We start from the raw sequence: 20,904 nt of genomic DNA, 5'->3' as shown, positions 1-20,904 counted from the left end.
TCAATTATTGTGGGAGTAAAACACTCTAATTTCAGTTTTCAGAACAAAAACATAAATAGAAAATTGAGTTTTTGTTGTTACACTTTTAACTATCATTATTTTTTCTATTGCCCACCGTCAATAAAATCTTGCATGATTAAATTGTGAACATATTTTTGATTTTTGTTTTTATATAAAAAATGGAATATGGTCAAATAAAATAAAAACATTTGCTGTAAAATCTTGAATTAAATTAAATGTGTAATAGTTATTCAATTAGACCAAATAATAATTTGTAATTAAGTAATTAAACAGTAATCCAATTATCCATTTTTATTTCCATGACTATTTACATTGTAGATTGTCACATCACAACTATGAATGAACACATGTGGGGTTATGTACTTAACAAAAAAAAAAGGTGAAATAACTGAAAACTCGTTTTGTATTCTAGTTTCTTCAAAATAGCCACCCTTTGCTCTGATTACCGATTTGCACACTCTTGGCATTCTCTCCATGAGCTTCAAAGATGTCGTCACATGACATGGTTTTCACTTCACAGGTGTGCTTGAAGCTCACGGAGAGAATGCCAAGAGTGTGCAAAGCAGTAATCAGCGCCAAGGGTGGCTATTTTGAAGAAACTAGAATATAAAACATGTTTTCAGTTATTTCACCTTTTTTTTGGTTAAGTACATAAATCCACATGTGTTCATTCTTAGTTTCGACCTGAGCCGAGGATGTCGTCGTGGCTTGTGCAGCCCTTTGAGACACTCGTGATTTCGGGCTTGTAAAGGTTGCCCTCTAGTGGGTTCCTCGGACCACCACACACTGCCAACGAGAGCCCGGATTTCAGGGCACAACACTGTTTTATTTTCATAAACCGTGCAAGGCTTTTGCTTTCCAGCAAAATGTCTTTTTCTGAGTCCGTCTCTCTCTCTCTCTCTCTCTCTCTGGCTCCCACTCCAACTCCAACTCCGTGTCTCGTCCCGGCTGCTGCTAATAAAGGCGACAGGTTAAAGTTAAAGTTAAAGTACCAATGATTGTCACACACACACTAGGTGTGGTGAAATTTGTCCTCTGCATTTGACCCGTCCCCTCGATCACCCCCTGGGAGGGGAGGGGAGCAGTGGGCAGCAGCGGTGCCGCGCCCGGGAATCATATTTGGTGATTTAACCCCAAATTCCAACCCTTGATGCTGAGTGCCAAGCAGGGGGGTAATGGGTCCCATTTTTTTAGTCTTTGGTATGACTTTGAACTCACAACCTACCGATCTCAGGGCGGACACTCTAACCACTAGGCCACTGAGTAGGTGATTAGATAATAAGGCCCACCTGGGCCATCCACTCACCTGTCGCTGTCTTCGAGGCCGGTCCTTGCACACCCCGTTCCGCGGCAGGCCCACAGGCCACGCCCCCCTCCACAGGGCTATAAAAGTAAACTTTGATTGATTGATTGATCGATGTGACAATCTACAATGTAAATAGTCATGAAAATAAAGAAAAGGCATTGAATGAGAAGGTGTCCAAACTGTTCTCCTGTACTGTATATTTATTTATTTGTTTTAACTAAAATGATCCATCCATCCTATTTCTACCGCTTGTCCCTTTTGGGATAGACAGACAACATTCACACACTCAAAAAAATGACTCATTGGATGAACTCAATTAAAATGAAGGCACGATTTCCATCCAATTGACTTTGATTTGATGTCTTTTGCAGTGATATCGTTTTATCGCCCAGCCCTATCGGCCTTTTTAAAAAAAAAAAAAAAGTTTTTCTTTCAATTTATTTGTTATCAATTATGTGTCTATCATGATGTATATTTTTTGTTTTATGGCCCAGCTCTATGGACATTTTTTCAGAATATTTTTATTTTTTTAACTGATTATGATTTTATTTATTTTGCGGTATATATTGATAACATTTTATTGTCCAGCCCTACGGGGGATTTTTTCACAATGTTTTTTTAAATTTTTCTATTGATATCGATGTTATGTATTTTGCAATATATATTGCAATTGTTTTATCACCCAGCCTTATCGGCCTTTTTCCATTTTTTTTCCCCAATTTTTTTATATCTATGTGTCTGTAATGATATATATTGATATTGTTTTATCGCCCAGCCCTATCGGCCTTTTTTTAAAAAAAAAGTTTTTCTTTCAATTTATTTGTTATCAATTATGTGTCTATCATGATGTATATTTTTTGTTTTATGGCCCAGCTCTATGGAGATTTTTTCAGAATATTTTTATTTTTTTAACTGATTTTGATTTTATTTATTTTGCGGTATATATTGATAACATTTTATTGTCCAGCCCTACGGGGGATTTTTTCAGAATGTTTTTTTTTAAATTTTTTTACTGATATCGATTCTATGTCTTTTGCAATATATATTGCAATTGTTTTATCGCCCAGCCTTATCGGCCTTTTTCCATTTTTTGTGTCCATTTTTTTTATGTTTATGTGTCTGTAATGATATATATTGATATCTTTTTATCGCCCAGCCCTATCCGTCTTTTTTTTTTTTTTTTAATCAATTATGTGTCTATCATGATATTTATTATCGTTTTATGGCCCAGCCCTATGGGAGTTTTTTCAAATTACTGTTTTTTAGGGTCCGCACAGGACCATTGTCAAAGGAATCCCAAAGGGAGTTCCTTTTGCAATGGGACGAAAGGAACCTATTGTTTTTGTAAGGTTTATTATTATTATTCCGCCGCCTCTAACTCCCAGTACGAATATCGTAGAGACACGAAACAAAAACCTCTATGTAGGTCTCACTCAGGACTAGTATTGGGACACCTAGGACTAGCACCTGCCAAAATGCGGACCCGACCAACGCTGCTTGCAGCTGTAATTTTTAATTGATTTCGATTTGATGTCTTTTGCGATATATATTGTAAAAAAATAAATGTTTTGTTTAAGTGTAATTAAATGCACACAATTCCATTCCATTTTTTATTTATTTAAAAGATTTAAAAAAAACAATTTTTTTTAGTTTGTTAAAAAACTTCAATTCAAATAGTTAATGGATATTTTGGGAGGATTTTTTTTTTGCGTCTATTTCCTGCAGTGCAGTGTGTTTACGCTGTGTACCTGTTGCAGGTGTTCTCTCAGTCCTTCACAGCGTCCTATGCCACCTACAGTGTGGCCACCGGGTAGGTTGCAACAACCCCGAATGCTCCTGCATGGGCTGCATGCCGGGAGACGAGCGGACCTCCTCCCATCAGAGCCTGGTGCTTGCCTCCATGTGTTCGTCTTCTTCCCTTCCAGCATCTTCAAGAAGGCGGGGAGGAGCGGAGAGACGTTGCACCCCTGCATGACCTTCATCCTCCCGGCATCTTGTGACGGCGTCCTCCTCCCGCAGGAGGACCCAGGAGGTCTTTGGAAGAGGATTGAAGACGCGTGTGCTCTCTGTGTGTTCCAGGGACCTGCTGGAGCTGAGGCCACCTCAGAAGGAGGAGGCGGGGTTGCAGTACGCCGCCTGGGGGCCTCAGGGGAGCCAGCTGGTGAGGCGTGCACCACCGATCTGTGGCGTGTATCATTGATGCGTGTGTTTTTCCACACTTTACCATACCATACCATACCAACTTTCTTTATGAAGCCCTTGAAAAACAAGCACAGTTGAAGAACAAAGGGTTTCATATGGCTCAAACCCAGGGAGAGAAGGGGGGATTAATAATTTTGCAATGCAGTCTGCTGAAAATGATGGAAAGCGCCACTCTACATAGCAACCGACTCTTAAACACTCTTAACCACATTTTAAGACACTCAACACTCTACTACCATCTAAAGTGAATAGCGCACGCCGGCAAATTCGTCACGTTTCGTGTGTCAGGTAAATCGCGACCAACGGGGCCGTATGAAACCCCTTCATACTGTATAATAATTAGGAGTGCGGGGGAAAAAAATCCAAAACTTTTATTTATTTTAAATCTGCGTCGGTTTTATAATTTTCAAAAACCGGTTAACAAAACATATTTAAGAATACATTTACAATAAATGAATATTCAGGCCATCGCCATGGTTACTCACTGCGGGTATACATCATACTTCAGCAACCAAAACAAGGTTTTGTAATCTGTAAACTGTTTTTGATAATCATTATGCCAAAAAATACATTGCGGAATCGGTTTGTATCAAGAATCGATTCTGAATCGAATCATGAGGTGCCTATAAATTCTTCTCTTTTTGGTTAACTTTTGCACAAGCGCTACCAAAGATCCTCTATATAACAAGAGTGCGCTGATGTTTTTAGTCATCTGTTGCACAAGTGCTACCAAAGATCCTGTATATAACAAGAGTGCTCTGCTTTTTTTGGTCATCTGTTGCACAAGCGCTGCCAAAGATCCTCTATATGACAAGAGTGCTCTGCTTTTTTGATCATCTGTTGCACAAGCGCGACCAAAGATCCTCTATATAACAAGAGTGCTCTGATGTTTTTGGTCATCTGTTGCACAAGCGCTACCAAAGATCCTCTATATAACAAGAACGCTCTGCTGTTTTTGGTCATCTGTTGCACAAGCGCTACCAAAGATCCTCTATATAACAAGAGTGCTCTGCTTTTTTTGGTCATCTGTTGCACAAGCGCTGCCAAAGATCCTCTATATAACAAGAGTGCTCTGCTTTTTTTGGTCATCTGTTGCACAAGCGCGACCAAAGATCCTCTATATAACAAGAGTGCTCTGCTTTTTTTGGTCATCTGTTGCACAAGCGCTGCCAAAGATCCTCTATATAACAAGAGTGCTCTGATGTTTTTGGTCATCTGTTGCACAAGCGCTACCAAAGATCCTCTATATAACAAGAGTGCTCTGATGTTTTTGGTCATCTGTTGCACAAGCGCTACCAAAGATCCTCTATATAACAAGAACGCTCTGCTGTTTTTGGTCATCTGTTGCACAAGCGCTACCAAAGATCCTCTATATAACAAGAGTGCTCTGCTTTTTTTGGTCATCTGTTGCACAAGCGCTACCAAAGATCCTCTATATAACAAGAGTGCTGTCAGGTTCAAACATCGATGACATCTATTAAAACAGACAAGAAGCAAGAAACAAACAGAGACAGGATGGAATTTGGCTCAATTGAGGAGAAACGTGTCGACCTGTAACCTCTAACAGTGTCACCCACGCTCTGGCGAAAGATTGTACGCCACCTCTTTTTACTTGGACTTTCCCTGTTTACATAGCAACAGCTGTTTCTAAAGGAATGGGGGGTATGTAAACAGCCATTGTTTTCGGTCACATTAACACAAAAGAAAAAAGATGCCTCGGGCTTGGACTGGTCCTGGATCGAGCTTGGGCAGGTCTTGGATGACAATAGATAACCCCTCCCGTCTCCTCCCATCGTACACAGCGGAATTTTCCAAGCCTTTGGCTTGGTGCAACAAAGACAGCCTCTTGTCTGTTCACTGGGAACTCAGAGAACGGAAAGTTTTTTGATAATTTACGTACAATTTTTCTGACAAATGCTCTGTTTTTTTTGGTCATCTGTTGCACAAGCGCTACCAAAGATCCTCTATTTAATGTTTGTGTCCTCCAGGTGCTCTTCTCTGAGGGCAACATCTTCTACCAGCCCAGCGTGAGCAGCCAGGCTCTGCGTCTCACGTCCACCGGAGACCCTCACCGTCACCGTGTGGTCAACGGGCTCTCGGACTGGACTTACGAAGGTGGGATTTGACATTCAAGGCCAAAAAAGCTTTTATTTTGACATGACGTGTGTTTGTGTGTGTGTGTGTGTGTGTGTGTGTGTGTGTGTGTGTGTGTGTGTGTGTGTGTGTGTGTGTGTGTGTGTGTGTGTGTGTGTGTGTGTGTGTGTGTGTGTGTGTGTGTGTAGAGGAAGTGCTGCTGTCTTATGTCGCCCACTGGTGGTCGGCGGACGGCGCCCGGCTGGCGTACCTCAGCATCAACAACTCAGCCACGCCTCTTGTGGAAATACCTAAGTTTCTGGGTGGACTGTACCCTTCCAACGCCATCTTCCCCTACCCCAAGGTGGGTTTCATGTGCTCCACATTCAGGACATGTCCGGAATGAAAAGCAGGAAGTGGGTGTGGACATAATTCACCCTCTCATAGTGTGAATGCACCAAAACATTCACACATTCACTCTAAAATTCATCTACTTATTCAACTTCTTCTTGTCCAGATTTTGGCGCTCTAACTTCCACATTTTTCACCCGATTCAAACTGTTCCAATTTCAAACTGTTCAGCCTATTCGGGAATCGCGGGCTTTCCCTTGACAAATTCCAAAAAATTCCCAGATTTTCCAAAATTCAAGGTTTTCCGGGACATTTTTCCCATTCAAAATGAATTGGCCATTTTTCTAACTTCCACCATTTCCACATTTTTCAACAGTTTCAAACCATTCCACCTTCAACACATTCCACTCATCCTGGACATTCTAACTATTATTTTTCCAAGTTAAAAAAATTCCCAGATTTCCCAGAATTCAAAAAAATTCCAGGAATTCACTTTTTTTTCTGTCGACGACTCCTTCCATACTTCAACCGTTCCACCGTCAAATCATTCATCTTAATCAGGACAAAAAATAAAGTAGTTTTTTTTTAACTGGAAAATTTCCCGGTTTTCCCGAAATTCCAGGAATTCATTAATACCATTTTTCAATTAAAAATGTTACTACTTCAACATTCCTCGACCGATTTGGGGAAAAAAGTCCAACACCAACCATTTCGACTCATTCAGAACATTCAAGTTTTTTACCATTCTCAAAAAAATTCCCTAATTTCCCAGAAATCCCAAATTTCCAAGAAATTCCCATTGAAAAGAATGGGTCTTTTTTCAAAGTTCCACAATTCCCACATTTTTCATCCAATTCAAACCGTTCCAACTTCAAAATATTCAGCTTGTTCCGGAATCATGTGCTCTCCTTCAATAATTATTAAAAAATTCCCGGATTTCCTAGAATTTCCAGTTTTTAGGGACGTTTTCACCATTCAAAATGAATAATACATTTTTCAAACTTTCACAATTTCCAAATTTTTCAACCGATTCAAACCGTTCCAACTTCAAACTGTTCAGCCTATTCGGGAATCGCGGGGTTTCCCTTGACAAATTCCAAAAAATTCCCAGATTTCCCAGAATTTAAGGTTTTCCGGGACATTTTTCCCATTCAAAATGAATTGGCCAATTTTCTAACTTCCACCATTTCCACATTTTTCAACAGATTCAAACCATTCCACCTTCAACACATTCCACTCATCCTGGACATTCTAACTATTATTTTTCCAAGTTAAAAAATTCCCAGACTTACCAGAATTAAAAAAAGTTCTAGGAATTCACTTTTTTTTCAAACCCTTTTTTCTGTCGACGACTCCTTCCATATTTTTCAACCCACTTCAACCGTTCCACCGTCAAATCATTCCTCTTAATCAGGACAAAAAATAAAGTAGTTTTTTTTAACTGGAAAATTTCCCGGTTTTCCCGAAATTCCAGGAATTCATTAATACCATTTTTCAATTAAAAATGTTACTACTTCAACATTCCTCGACCGATTTGGGGAAAAAAGTCCAACACCAACCATTTCGACTCATTCAGAACATTCAAGTTTTTTACCATTCTCAAAAAAATTCCCTAATTTCCCAGAAATCCCAAATTTCCATGAAATTCCCATTGAAAAGAATGGGTCTTTTTTCAAAGTTCCACAATTCCCACATTTTTCATCCAATTCAAACCGTTCCAACTTCAAAATATTCAGCCTGTTCAGGAATCATGTGCTCTCCTTCAATAATTATTAAAAAATTCCCAGATTTCTTAGAATTTCCAGTTTTTAGGGACGTTTTCACCATTCAAAATGAATAATACATTTTTCAAACTTTCACAATTTCCACATTTTTCAACCGATTCAAATCGTTCCAACTTCAAACTGTTCAGCCTATTCGGGAATCGCGGGCTTTCCCTTGCCAAATTCCAAAAAATTCCCAGATTTCCCAGAATTAAAGGTTTTCCGGGACATTTTTCCCATTCAAAATGAATTGGCCATTTTTCTAACTTCCATTTCCACATTTTTCAACGGATTCAAACCATTCCACCTTCAACACATTCCACTTATCCTGGACATTCTAACTATTATTTTTCCAAGTTAAAAAAATTCCCAGATTTCCCAGAATTCAAAAAAATTCCAGGAATTCACTTTTTTTTCAAACCCTTTTTTCTGTCGACGACTCCTTCCATATTTTTCAACCCACTTCAACCGTTCCACCGTCAAATCATTCATCTTAATCAGGACAAAAAATTAAGTAGTTTTTTTTAACTGGAAAATTTCCCGGTTTTCCCGAAATTCCAGGAATTCATTAATACCATTTTTCAATTAAAAATGTTACTACTTCAACATTCCTCGACCGATTTGGGGAAAAAAAGTCCAACACCAACCATTTCGACTCATTCAGAACATTCAAGTTTTTTACCATTCTCAAAAAAATTCCCTAATTTCCCAGAAATCCCAAATTTCCAAGAAATTCCCATTGAAAAGAATGGGTCTTTTTTCAAAGTTCCACAATTCCCACATTTTTCATCCAATTCAAACCGTTCCAACTTCAAAATATTCAGCCTGTTCAGGAATCGTGTGCTCTCCTTCAATAATTATTAAAAAATTCCCGGATTTTCTAGAATTTCCAGTTTTTAGGGACGTTTTCACCATTCAAAATGAATAATACATTTTTCAAACTTTCACAATTTCCACATTTTTCAACCGATTCAAACCGTTCCAACTTCAAACTGTTCAGCCTATTCGGGCTTTCCCTTGACAAATTCCAAAAAATTCCCAGATTTCCCAGAATTCAAGGTTTTCCGGGACATTTTTCCCATTCAAAATGAATTGGACATTTTTCTAACTTCCACCATTTCCCCATTTTTCAACGGATTCAAACCATTCCACCTTCAACACATTCCACTCATCCTGGACATTCAAACGACCCTTTTTCCAAGTTCAAAAAAATTCCAGGAATTCCCGTTTTTTTCAAACCCTTTTTTAACCCTTTTCACTACTCCGTCCACATTTTTTCAACCCACTTCAACCGTTCCACCGTCAAATCATTCCTCTCAATCAGGACAAAAAATAAAGTTGTTTTTTTTTTTAACTGGAAAATTTCCCGGTTTTCCTGAAATTCCAGGACTTCATTAATACCATTTGTCAATTAAAAATGTTACTACTTCAACATTCGTCGACCAATTTGGAGAAACAAATCCAACACTCAACCATTTCGACTCATTCCGAAAAGTTAAGTCTTTTAGCATTTTCCTAAAAAAATCCCAATTTTCCACGAAATTCCGCTTGAAAAGAATGGGACATTTTTCAAAGTTCCACAATTCCACTGTCAAATAATTCCTCTTAATCAGGACAAAAAAAACCTTTTTTTTTTTTTTTAACTGGAAAAATGTCTGGTTTTCTTGAATTTTTAGGAATTCTGTAATACTATTTCTCAATTAAAAATGTTATTACTTCAACATTCCTCGACCGATTTGGAAAAAAAACCCAACACCAACCATTTCGACTCATTCCGAAAAGTTAAGTCTTTTAGCATTTTTCAAAAAAATTCCCAATTTTCCACGAAATTCACATTGAAAAGAATGGGACATTTTTCAAAGTTCCACAATTCCACTTTTTTTTCTTTACTTAGAGCAAATGACGCTTAACTGTATGCACACTTCCAAGTGGTGGCAGGATTATGACAACAAAAACTGTCACACTACACGTATTCTCGACGGCCACGCCATGAAAAATGTATATTTGTCTGACAGGCTGGCTCCAACATCCCGTCTGTCAGCCTGCTGGTGGTAAACCTGTACGGTCCCGCCCACACGGTGGAGATGACGCCCCCGGACTCTGTCAGGACCAGGTAGGCCAGCCAACATCCTTATTCACAACATTTTTCACAATAAAAATCTAATTTTTTTTAAACTCCAGAAGCTGCATTCGAGGTGTAAATATTGATCTAGCTCTGCATGCGCTTTAAAATGTTGCTACACAGCTGTTGGTGTGGAAGTCATGTGTGTTGCACTTGTCGTACCGTTGTTAACTATCAGCACTATTAATGCTGACTGAGCAGTTTTCTCCTCAGCGCTATTACAACATTGGTTGTGTTGCTGCTGTGTTGTACAACATACTTGTTGATAATATGGTCAAATAGACAACCTGCTGATGTAGTTTTTTACCAACGCCACAAGATGGCAGTAGCTACATCTGAAATATGACGAGTGGTCAGAATCCACAGATTTATTTAGCTCTGCATGCGCTTTAAAATGTTGCTACGCAGCTGTTGGTGTGAAAGTCATGTGTGTTGCACTTGTCGTACTGTTGTTAACTATCAGCACTATTAATGCTGACTGAGCAGTTTTCTCCTCAGTGCTATTACAACATTGGTTGTGTTGCTGCTGTGTTGTACAATAAGTAATTCATAATCACCATTTTAGTTTAAAAAAAATGTTTTTAGTGTTTATTTAATGAGTTTTTCCCCGTTTCCCAGCAGAGAAGGCTACATCTCCATGGTGACGTGGACCAGCAGCACCCGCCTGGCGGTCCGCTGGCTCAACCGGGCCCAGAACCAGTCGGTGCTGTGCGTGTGCGAGGCCACCACGGGGGCGTGCTCAGAGGTCGGTCGCCACTTTTTAATTACCCAGCTCGCCCGGTGCAATAAAAAGTGGTTATTTTGATGGTGTTCTTCCACCACTGCCTCATTAATATTCATGACTATGTGCAGCATGATGGAGGTTTACTGCACAGTAAAGCAACGTTTACATAAATCCTCAATTAAAAGCCAAGTTTATGGCGTTGTTAAACATGTTTACAAGATAAATGATGATGTACGCCATCATTAACATACATTTTATACTCAAACATGCAAACATGTTTATTGGCGCTTTCCTATTCAAATGTTGGATGAACTCCAACTAGTAGGAAGTGATTTCACTTTGCTTTAAAGACAAATGCTACATTTTTGGGTGCAATGTCATCCTGGACATTCAAACTATTACTTTTCCAAGTTAAAAAAAAATTCCCAGATTTCCCAGAATTGCAGGTTTTCCAGGACTTTTTTCCCATTCAAAATAAATTGGCCATTTTTCAAGCTTCCCCCATTTCCACATTTTTCAAGCAGTTCAAACCATTCCACCTTCAACACATTCCACTCATCCTGGACATTCAAACTATTATTTTTCCAAGATCAAAAAAATTCCCAGATTTCCCCGAATTCCAGGTTTTCCGGGACATTTTTCCCATTCTAAATGAATTGGCCATTTTTCAAGCTTCCACCATTTTTACAATTTTCAACCAGTTCAAACCATTACACCTTCAACACATTCCACTCATCCTGGAAATTCAAACTATTATTTTCTATAAGCTAAAAAAAATTCCCAGATTTCCCAGAACTCCAGGTTTTCCGGGACATTTTTTCCATTCAAAATGAATTGGCCATTTTTCAAGCTTCCACCATTTCCACATTTTTCAACCAGTTCAAACCATTCCACCTTCAACACATTCCACTCATTCTGGACATTCAAACTATTATTTTTCCAAGTTAAAAAAAATTCCCAGATTTCCCCGAATTCCAGGTTTTCCGGGACATTTTTCCCATTCAAAATGAATTGGCCATTTTTCAAGCTTACACCATTTCCACATTTTTCAACCTATTTAAATCAAACTATTCCACCTTCAACTCATTCCACTCATCCTGGACATTCAAATTATTATTTTTTCCAAGTTAAAAAAATTCCCAGATTTCCCAGAATTCCAGGTTTTCCAGGACTTTTTTCCCATTCAAAATAAATTGGCCATTTTTCAAGCTTACACCATTTCCACATTTTTCAACCGGTTCAAACCATTCCATCTTCAACACATTCCACTCATCCTGGACATTCAAACTATTATTTTTACAAGTTAAAAAAAATTCCTGGAATTCCAGGTTTTCCGGGACATTTTTCCCATTCAAAATTAATTGGCCATTTTTCAAGCTTCCACCATTTCCACATTTTTCAACCGGTTCAAACCATTCCACCTTCAACACATTCCACTCATCCTGGACATTCAAACTGTTATTTTTCCAAGTTAAAAAAAATTCCCAGAATTCCAGGTTTTCCGGGACATTTTTCCCATTCAAAATAAATTGGCCATTTTTCCAGCTTCCACCATTTCCAAATTTTTCAACCTATTCAAATCAAACCATTCCACCTTCAACACATTCCACTCATCCTGGACATTCACACTGTTATTTTTCCAAGTTAAAAAAAATTCCCAGATTTCCCCGAATTCCAGGTTTTCCGGGACATTTTTCCCATTCAAAATAAATTGGCCATTTTTCAAGCTTACACCATTTCCACATTTTTCAACCGGTTCAAACCATTCCACCTTCAACACTATCTACTCATCCTGGACATTCAAACTATTATTTTTCCAAGTTAAAAAAAATTCCCAGAATTCCAGGTTTTCCGGGACATTTTTCCCATTCAAAATAAATTGGCCATTTTTCCAGCTTCCACCATCTCCACATTTTTCAACCTATTTAAATCAAACCATTCCACTTTCAACACATTCCACTCATCCTGGACATTCAAACTGTTATTTTTCCAAGTTAAAAAAAATTCCCAGATTTCCCCGAACTCCAGGTTTTTCGGGACATTTTTCCCATTCAAAATGAATTGGCCATTTTTCAAGCTTCCACCATTTTTACAATTTTCAACCAGTTCAAACCATTCCACCTTCAACACATTCCACTCATCCTGGACATTCAAACTATTATTTTTCCAAGATCAAAAAAATTCCCAGATTTCCCAGAATTCCAGGTTTTTCGGGACATTTTTCCCATTCAAAATAAATTGGCCATTTTTCAAGCTTCCACCATTTTCACATTTTTCAACCGGTTCAAACCATTCCCCCTTCAACACATTCTACTCATCCTGGACATTCAAACTATTATTTTTCCAAGTTAAAAAAAATTCCCAGAATTCCAGGTTTTTTGGGACATTTTTCCCATTCAAAATAAATTGGCCATTTTTCCAGTTTCCACCATTTCCAAATTTTTCAACCTATTCAAATCAAACCATTCCACCTTCAACACATTCCACTCATCCTGGACATTCACACTGTTATTTTTCCAAGTTAAAAAAAATTCCCAGATTTCCCCAAATTCCAGGTTTTCCGGGACATTTTTCCCATTCAAAATGAATTGGCCATTTTTCAAGCTTCCACCATTTTTACAATTTTCAACCAGTTCAAACCATTCCACCTTCAACACATTCCACTCATCCTGGACATTCAAACTATTATTTTTCCAAGATCAAAAAAATTCCCAGATTTCCCAGAATTCCAGGTTTTCCGGGACATTTTTCCCATTCAAAATAAATTGGCCATTTTTCAAGCTTCCACCATTTTCACATTTTTCAACCGGTTCAAACCATTCCACCTTCAACACATTCTACTCATCCTGGACATTCAAACTATTATTTTTCCAAGTTAAAAAAAATTCCCAGAATTCCAGGTTTTTTGGGACATTTTTCCCATTCAAAATAAATTGCCCATTTTTCCAGTTTCCACCATTTCCAAATTTTTCAACCTATTCAAATCAAACCATTCCACCTTCAACACATTCCACTCATCCTGGACATTCACACTGTTATTTTTCCAAGTTAAAAAAAATTCCCAGATTTCCCCGAATTCCAGGTTTTCCGGGACATTTTTCCCATTCAAAATGAATTGGCCATTTTTCAAGCTTCCACCATTTCCACATTTTTCAACCTATTCAAATCAAACTATTCCACCTTCAACTCATTCCACTCATCCTGGACATTCAAATTATTATTTTTTCCAAGTTAAAAAAAATTCCCATATTTCCCAGAATTCCAGGTTTTCCGGGACATTTTTCCCATTCAAAATGAATTGGCCATTTGTCAAGCTTCCACCATTTCCACATTTTTGTACCTATTCAAATCAAACTATTCCACCTTCAACTCATTCCACTCATCCTGGACATTCAAACTATTATTTTTCCAAGTTAAAAAAATTCCCAGAATTCCAGGTTTTCCGGGACATTTCTCCCATTCAAAATGAATTGGCCATTTTTCAAACTTCCACCATTTCCACATTTTTCAACCTGTTCAAATCATTCCACCTTCAACACATTCCACTCATCCTGGACATTCAAACTATTATTTTTCCAAGTTAAAAAAAAATCCCGGAATTCCAGGTTTTCCGGGACATTTTTCCCATTCAAAATGAATTGGCCATTTTTCAATCTTCCACCATTTCCACATTTTTGTACCTATTGAAATCAAACTATTCCACCTTCAACTCATTCCACTCATCCTGGACATTCAAACTATTATTTTTCCAAGTTAAAAAAAATTCCCGGAATTCCAGGTTTTCCGGGACATTTTTCCCATTCAAAATGAATTGGCCATTTTTCAATCTTCCACCATTTCCACATTTTTTGTACCTATTCAAATCAAACTATTCCACCTTCAACTCATTCCACTCATCCTGGACATTCAAACTATTGTTTTTCCAAGTTAAAAAAATTCCCAGAATTCCAGGTTTTCCGGGACATTTCTCCCATTCAAAATGAATTGGCCATTTTTCAATCTTCCACCATTTCCACATTTTTGTACCTATTGAAATCAAACTATTCCACCTTCAACTCATTCCACTCATCCTGGACATTCAAACTATTATTTTTCCTAGTTAAAAAAAATTCCCGGAATTCCAGGTTTTCCGGGACATTTTTCCCATTCAAAATGAATTGGCCATTTTTCAATCTTCCACCATTTCCACATTTTTGTACCTATTCAAATCAAATCATTCCACCTACAACACATTCCACTCATCCTGGACATTCAAACTATTATTTTTTTCCGAGTTAAAAAAAATTCCCAGATTTCACAGAATTCCAGGTTTTCCGGGACATTTTTCCCATTCAAAATGAATTGGCCATTTTTCAAACTTCCACCATTTCCACATTTTTCAACCTGTTCAAATCATTCCACCTACAACACATTCCACTCATCCTGGACATTCAAACTATTATTTTTTTCCGAGTTAAAAAAAATTCCCAGATTTCCCAGAATTCCAGGTTTTCCGGGACATTTTTCCCATTCAAAATAAATTGCGCCTAGAAACTCTGTCCATATGAACAGAAATACTCACACTATATTATGTCATTATGTTACATTCACACTAGTAATAAGAGGTGATGTTTTATTTTTGCATGAGACGCTTACCTTTTTCTTTTCTGCTCTGTTTTTCCTGGGTAGAAGCACAAAGTGTCCCTGGATAAAATGCCCAGACCGTCGCAGGTATGCAGCCTGGCCAGCAACACGCCTGAAATAAGCTTTTCTCCTCACTTCACTCTTTTCCCGTCAGGACGTCCCTCTGTTCTCGGAAGACGGCGCCATGTTCTACGCCGTCCTGCCCGCCAAGCAGGGCGCCCGAGGAGAGTTCAGCCACGTCGCCGCTCTCCCAGCCCGGGTAAAGACCTGCTCGCCTTCTTTGCACTGATGGCGCCGTCCTGCTGAGTAATGGGAGGAAGTCAGCATGTAATGCTTCTTTGGGGCCTTCATTTAGTTTGCACTCAGCCGCGACCAAATCTACACAAGAGTAATGTTGCTTTTAGGTAAAGATGCAGCACTTTTAAAGATATCCTATTATTGCGGACCATAGGGCGCACCGGATTAAAAGGGGCACTGCCGATGAGCGGGTCTAGTCAGGTCTTTTTTCATACAAAAGGCGCACCGGATTATAAGGCGCATTTAAAGGAGTCATGTTATGATTTTTTTTTCTAAATGTAAAAGACTTCTTTGTGGTCTATATCAGATCAAATCTTGAATATATGATTGAATGTGATTTTGGTTTTAATCTGTAACATGATTTCTTACATTTCGAAAACATTAGCCTATTTCATATTTCATTAATTGCTAATTATATCACAAACTTTAAAAAAATAACTGCAGCTTCTTGCTATTCGGATTTGACTGTTAATTGGAAAGCTCTAATATTTAATTATTATTATATATAATATATAGTTATTATTATATATAATATTTAATTTATTTTTCATATTTATGTTATTTATTTTAATTTTACTTTTATTATATATTGACCATAATAAATGTGGTATAAATGGTCTGTATTTGTCTTGTGATTTGTCTTAAATAATAACAATAGTAATAATATTTTTGACTGACAAAAAATTGCCAGTAAGAAATTATTGGTATCGGTATCGGTATCGATGAAAATGCAAGAAAAAGTATCGGTATCGTATCGAATCCTAAAAGTGTGGTATCGCCCATCCCTAGTCAATGCTTGAAAATTTGTCCCACTGACCGGGGTGGCGAGGGGTAGTAAAAAAAAAAAAAAAAACTTTTTTTTTTTTTTTTTTTTTTTGTGTCATAAAGAAATACAATCATTGTGCTTACGGACTGTATCCCTGCAGACTGTATTGGTTTATATTGATATATAATGCATATATTGTGTTTTTTATGTTGATTTAATTTGGGGAGAAAAAAAAAATAAAATTTTTTTTTTTTTTTTTGTCCTAAAGAAATACAATCATTGTGCTTACGGACTGTATCCCTGTAGACTGTATTGGTTTATATTGATAAATAATGTATATATTGTGTTTTTATGTTGATTTAATTTGAAGAAAAAAAAAAAAAAAAAAAATTTTTTTTTTTTTTTTTTTTTTTTTTTTTGTGCGGTACCAGTCGGTCCACGGACGGGTACCGGGCCGTGGTTGGGGACCACTGGTCTACATAACATGTAATAGTGTAATTAGTGTCTGGCTTTCATTTGCTGCATCTTTTCTCCTGATTCTGTGGTGTCTTCTCTTGACCCGGCAGCCCACCAACCCTTCCATCCCTGCTCGCTTCTTGACATCGGGCAGTTGGGACGTCACCTCGCTCTGCGCCCTGGACGACAAGGCCGGAAAAATGTATGATGATTTTTGTATTTTTTGTATTTTTTTTTATTTATTGAGGGAGGATTTCACTTCACCTTCAAGCGTTCGGAGGCCAAAAGCCGGCATGTGATTACTTTACTCGTGCTTGAGTGAAGATTATCGCTTAGGCAAGAGATTGATTCCAGGATGAGGATCAAGGAAAGAATAATACATGATGTCAGTCTCTACTCTCTTATTTTTACAAGTTAAAAAAAATTCCCAGAATTCCAGGTTTTCCCGTTACATTTTTCCCATTCAAAATAAATTGGCCATTTTTCAAGCTTCCACCATTTCCACATTTTTCAACCGGTTCAAACCATTCCACCTTCAACACATTCCATTCATCCTGGACATTCCAAGTTAAAAAGTTGCAGAATTCCCAAAAAGTCCCAGATTTCCCAGAATTCCAGGTTTTCCGGGACATTTTTCCCATTCAAAAATGAATTGGCCATTTTTCGAGCTTCCACCATTTCCACATTTTTCAACCAGTTCAAACCATTCCACACATCCTGGACATTCAAACAATTATTTTTCCAAGTTAAAAGAAAATTCCCAGATTTCCCAGAATTCCAGGTTTTCCGGGACATTTTTCCCAGTCAAAATGAATTGGCCATTTTTCAAGCTATATATATATATACATATATATATATATATATATATATATATATATATATATATATATATATATATATATATATATATATATATATATATATGTGTGTGTGTGTGTGTGTGTGTGTGTGTGTGTATATATATATATATATATATATATATATATATATATATATATATATATATATATATATATATATATATATATATATATATATATATATATGTGTGTGTGTGTGTGTGTGTGTGTGTGTATATATATATATATATATATATATATATATATATATATATATATATATATATATATATAGCTTGAAAAAATGGCCAATTCATTATATATATATATATATACAATATATATAGTATATATAGCTTGAAAAATGGCCAATTCATTTTTTACATATATATATATATATATATATATATATATATATATATATATATATATATATATATATATATATATATATATATATATATATATATATATATATATATATATATATATATATATATATATATATATATATATATATATATATATATATATATATATATATATATATATATATATATATATATATATATATATATATATATATATATATATATATATATATATATATATATATATATATATATATATATATATACACAGTATATATATATACACAGTATATATAGCTTGGAAAATGGACAATTCATTTTATATATATATATATATATATATATATATATATATATATATATATATATATATATATATATATATATATATATATATATATATATATATTTCAATGATGTTGGGACACTATGGAACTGCGTTGGCAGTTTTCGTATCTGTACTTGCGTACTTTAGTACTTTTGCTTAGCATGCTAGCTGCGAGCATTCTAGCTAATGGCATTATTAGCATTTTCCTTTAGCATAGCCCTAAAGCCCAAAGCCCTAAAGCCTTGTGGTTAGTGTCCGCCCTGAGACTAGGAGGTTGTGAGTTCTAACCCCTGGCCGAGTCATGCCAAAGACTACAAAAAATGGGACCCATTGCCTCCCTGCTTGGTTTTATTGATTATTGACTATTTTATTGATTATGGGACAAGCAGTAGAAAATGGATGGATGGTACTTTTTCGTCACTTATTGTTTGTCTTTGGTACACTAATGTGTATATTTTAGGCCATTGGTTCTTTGTTTTATTTTTGCAAAAATATATACATCTATTTTTATATTGCTCTTTTTGTCAGGTTCAAACACTGATGACATCTATTAAACAAGACTAGAAGCAAGGAATTAAACAGAGACAGAATTAAATTTGGCTCTATTGAGGAGAGACGTCTGGCCTGTACTCTTTGCACAGTCTCACCACGCTCTTTTATTTGGACTTTCCCTGATTACATGGCAACAGCTGTTTCTAAGGGACGAGGGGTCGTAAACAGCCATCGCCTTTGATTACAACCGTCCAAAGAAAAGGTCGCCTTGAGGGGAGTCCGGCCCTGCTTCCTCTCCGCTTTGTAGTTCTTGGGTCAAGACCAAATCTTTCTGTGGATTACAATAGAAGGAAGAAACAGAACACCTTCATGTTGCTTCCCATCCTACACAGTGGAGTTTTACAAGCCTTTTTTCTTGGTAGGATCATCAAAGACAGCTTTTGTCTGCTCGCCGGGAACTCATTGAAACACAAAGTTATGTGATAACTTAGATACAATTATTCTGACACTTTTTATCTTTGGTATGAACATTTGTATGTAAACTCGAAGTTATTGTTTTGGGGGTTTTTTTTGTTTCTTTGTTGTTGCTATTTTTGTATTACAACATTTTATTATTTGATCATGTTGTACTGGACCCCAGGAAGAATAGTCTCCACTGCGGTGTGGACTAATGGGGATCCCTAATAAACTCAACTAAACTAAACTCAGCATCAAGGGTTGGAATTGGGGGGTTAAATCACCAAAAATGATTCCCACCGCTGCTGCTCACTGCTCCCCTCACCTCCCAGGGGGGTAAACATGGGGATGAGTCGAATGCAGAGGACAAATATCACCACATCTAGTGTTACTATTGTTGGTACTTTAACTTTAACTTTTAAAAGACAATAATTTTTCAGTTATTATTGTAATTATTGCTCTTTTTCTCCCTATCAGCTACTTCTTGAGTACGGAGGAATCCAAACAAAGACGGCACCTTTACAGGTAACAAAAACAATAATGGCATGGCCTCTTCATATACTTAGCATCCAATCAGGTTAATTGCGGTAAGCATCAAGGGTTGGAATTGGGGGTTAAATCACCAAAAATGGTTCCCGGGCGCGGCCACTGCTGCTGCTCACTGCTCCCCTCACCTCCCAGGGGGTGATCAAGGGTGATGGGTCAAATGCAGGGAATAATTTCGCCACACCTAGTGTGTGTGTGTGACAATCATTGGTACTTTAACTTAATAGCAAGGGAATCTCAATATTTTTGGAATGATGCTTTACTGTATGTCCCTGAACGCCTCTCCTGTCCTTCCCCAAGCGTGGATGTGGATGGTGCGTTCGAGCGCCAGTGCATCACCTGTCACCTCCTGGACGAGTGCCACTTCTTCGACGCACTTTTCAGCCCCAACCGCACGCACGTCGCCCTCCGATGCCTGGGTAAAAAGGTCACACGTGCTACGGTGTTAGAATCGGGTCAAAAGTGGCTTTAAACGTCTCTTTTGTATCATTTCTGCAGGCCCGGGGATTCCCAAAGTGACGGTCCACAGCATCCAGGACCCCTACAGTGAGTTCCACACTTTTATTTGCAAACATCACAAACCTTTCTCTGGCATTTGCGGCCTGCGGTTGGAGTTTTGTTGATGTATATATCTCCATATATATGTATATATATGGATCTAGGGTTGTACAGTATACCGGTACTAGTATAGTACCAGTATACTAATTAATCATATTCAATACTATACTGCCTCTAAAAAGTACCGGTCCCCGCCCACCCTTTTTTTTTTTAACAGGCATGACAGCGCGTCATCACGTCATGACATTGCTGGTTTTGCGAGCAGAGGAGCATGTTCGGCAGCGCGCACACACAGAGTACTTACAAGCAGACACAGTGTGTAGACAGAAAAGGGAGAACGAACGCATTTTGGTCTAAAAAGTAAAGATAACAATAATAATAATAATAATAATAATAATAATAATAATAATAATAATAGATTTTATTTGTAAAAATTAAAAAAAGCACTTTACATTGAGTAAACAACCTCAAAGTGGTACAGTGTATTAAAACAAAAATAAAAAATAAAAAAGATAATAAAAATAAAAACTAGAACAGCCTAATAGCTAGAACTAGTATGCATATATCTTTAAAAAAAAAAAAAGGCTTTTTTAAAAAGAAGGGTTTTTAA

At 37.1% G+C, this 20,904-nt stretch overlaps 1 protein-coding gene across 2 annotated transcripts in view; it reads left to right on the top strand.

The window, feature by feature from the left end:
• Positions 1 to 20,904, top strand: part of LOC133653341 (inactive dipeptidyl peptidase 10) — a 104,065-nt gene that overhangs the window by 65,366 nt on the left and 17,795 nt on the right. Inside the window, exons 6-17 of one of the 2 annotated variants that reach the window (XM_062052515.1) lie at positions 3,085 to 3,137; positions 3,407 to 3,488; positions 5,518 to 5,644; positions 5,812 to 5,966; positions 9,732 to 9,829; positions 10,460 to 10,583; positions 15,231 to 15,272; positions 15,340 to 15,444; positions 16,815 to 16,906; positions 19,668 to 19,715; positions 20,037 to 20,155; positions 20,235 to 20,282. In XM_062052515.1, coding sequence (XP_061908499.1) covers positions 3,085 to 3,137; positions 3,407 to 3,488; positions 5,518 to 5,644; positions 5,812 to 5,966; positions 9,732 to 9,829; positions 10,460 to 10,583; positions 15,231 to 15,272; positions 15,340 to 15,444; positions 16,815 to 16,906; positions 19,668 to 19,715; positions 20,037 to 20,155; positions 20,235 to 20,282 — 1,093 coding nt within the window. Of the gene's footprint in view, positions 1 to 3,084; positions 3,138 to 3,406; positions 3,489 to 5,517; positions 5,645 to 5,811; positions 5,967 to 9,731; positions 9,830 to 10,456; positions 10,584 to 15,230; positions 15,273 to 15,339; positions 15,445 to 16,814; positions 16,907 to 19,667; positions 19,716 to 20,036; positions 20,156 to 20,234; positions 20,283 to 20,904 lie in introns of both variants that reach the window. The other variant, XM_062052514.1, reaches the window with a different exon arrangement.

The sequence above is a fragment of the Entelurus aequoreus genome, linkage group LG07 (assembly GCF_033978785.1).
Source record: "Entelurus aequoreus isolate RoL-2023_Sb linkage group LG07, RoL_Eaeq_v1.1, whole genome shotgun sequence".
NCBI classification, from domain to species: Eukaryota; Metazoa; Chordata; class Actinopteri; order Syngnathiformes; family Syngnathidae; genus Entelurus; species Entelurus aequoreus.
Note: the sequence above shows the minus strand (reverse complement) of the source record. Positions and strands in the feature narration are given on the sequence as shown.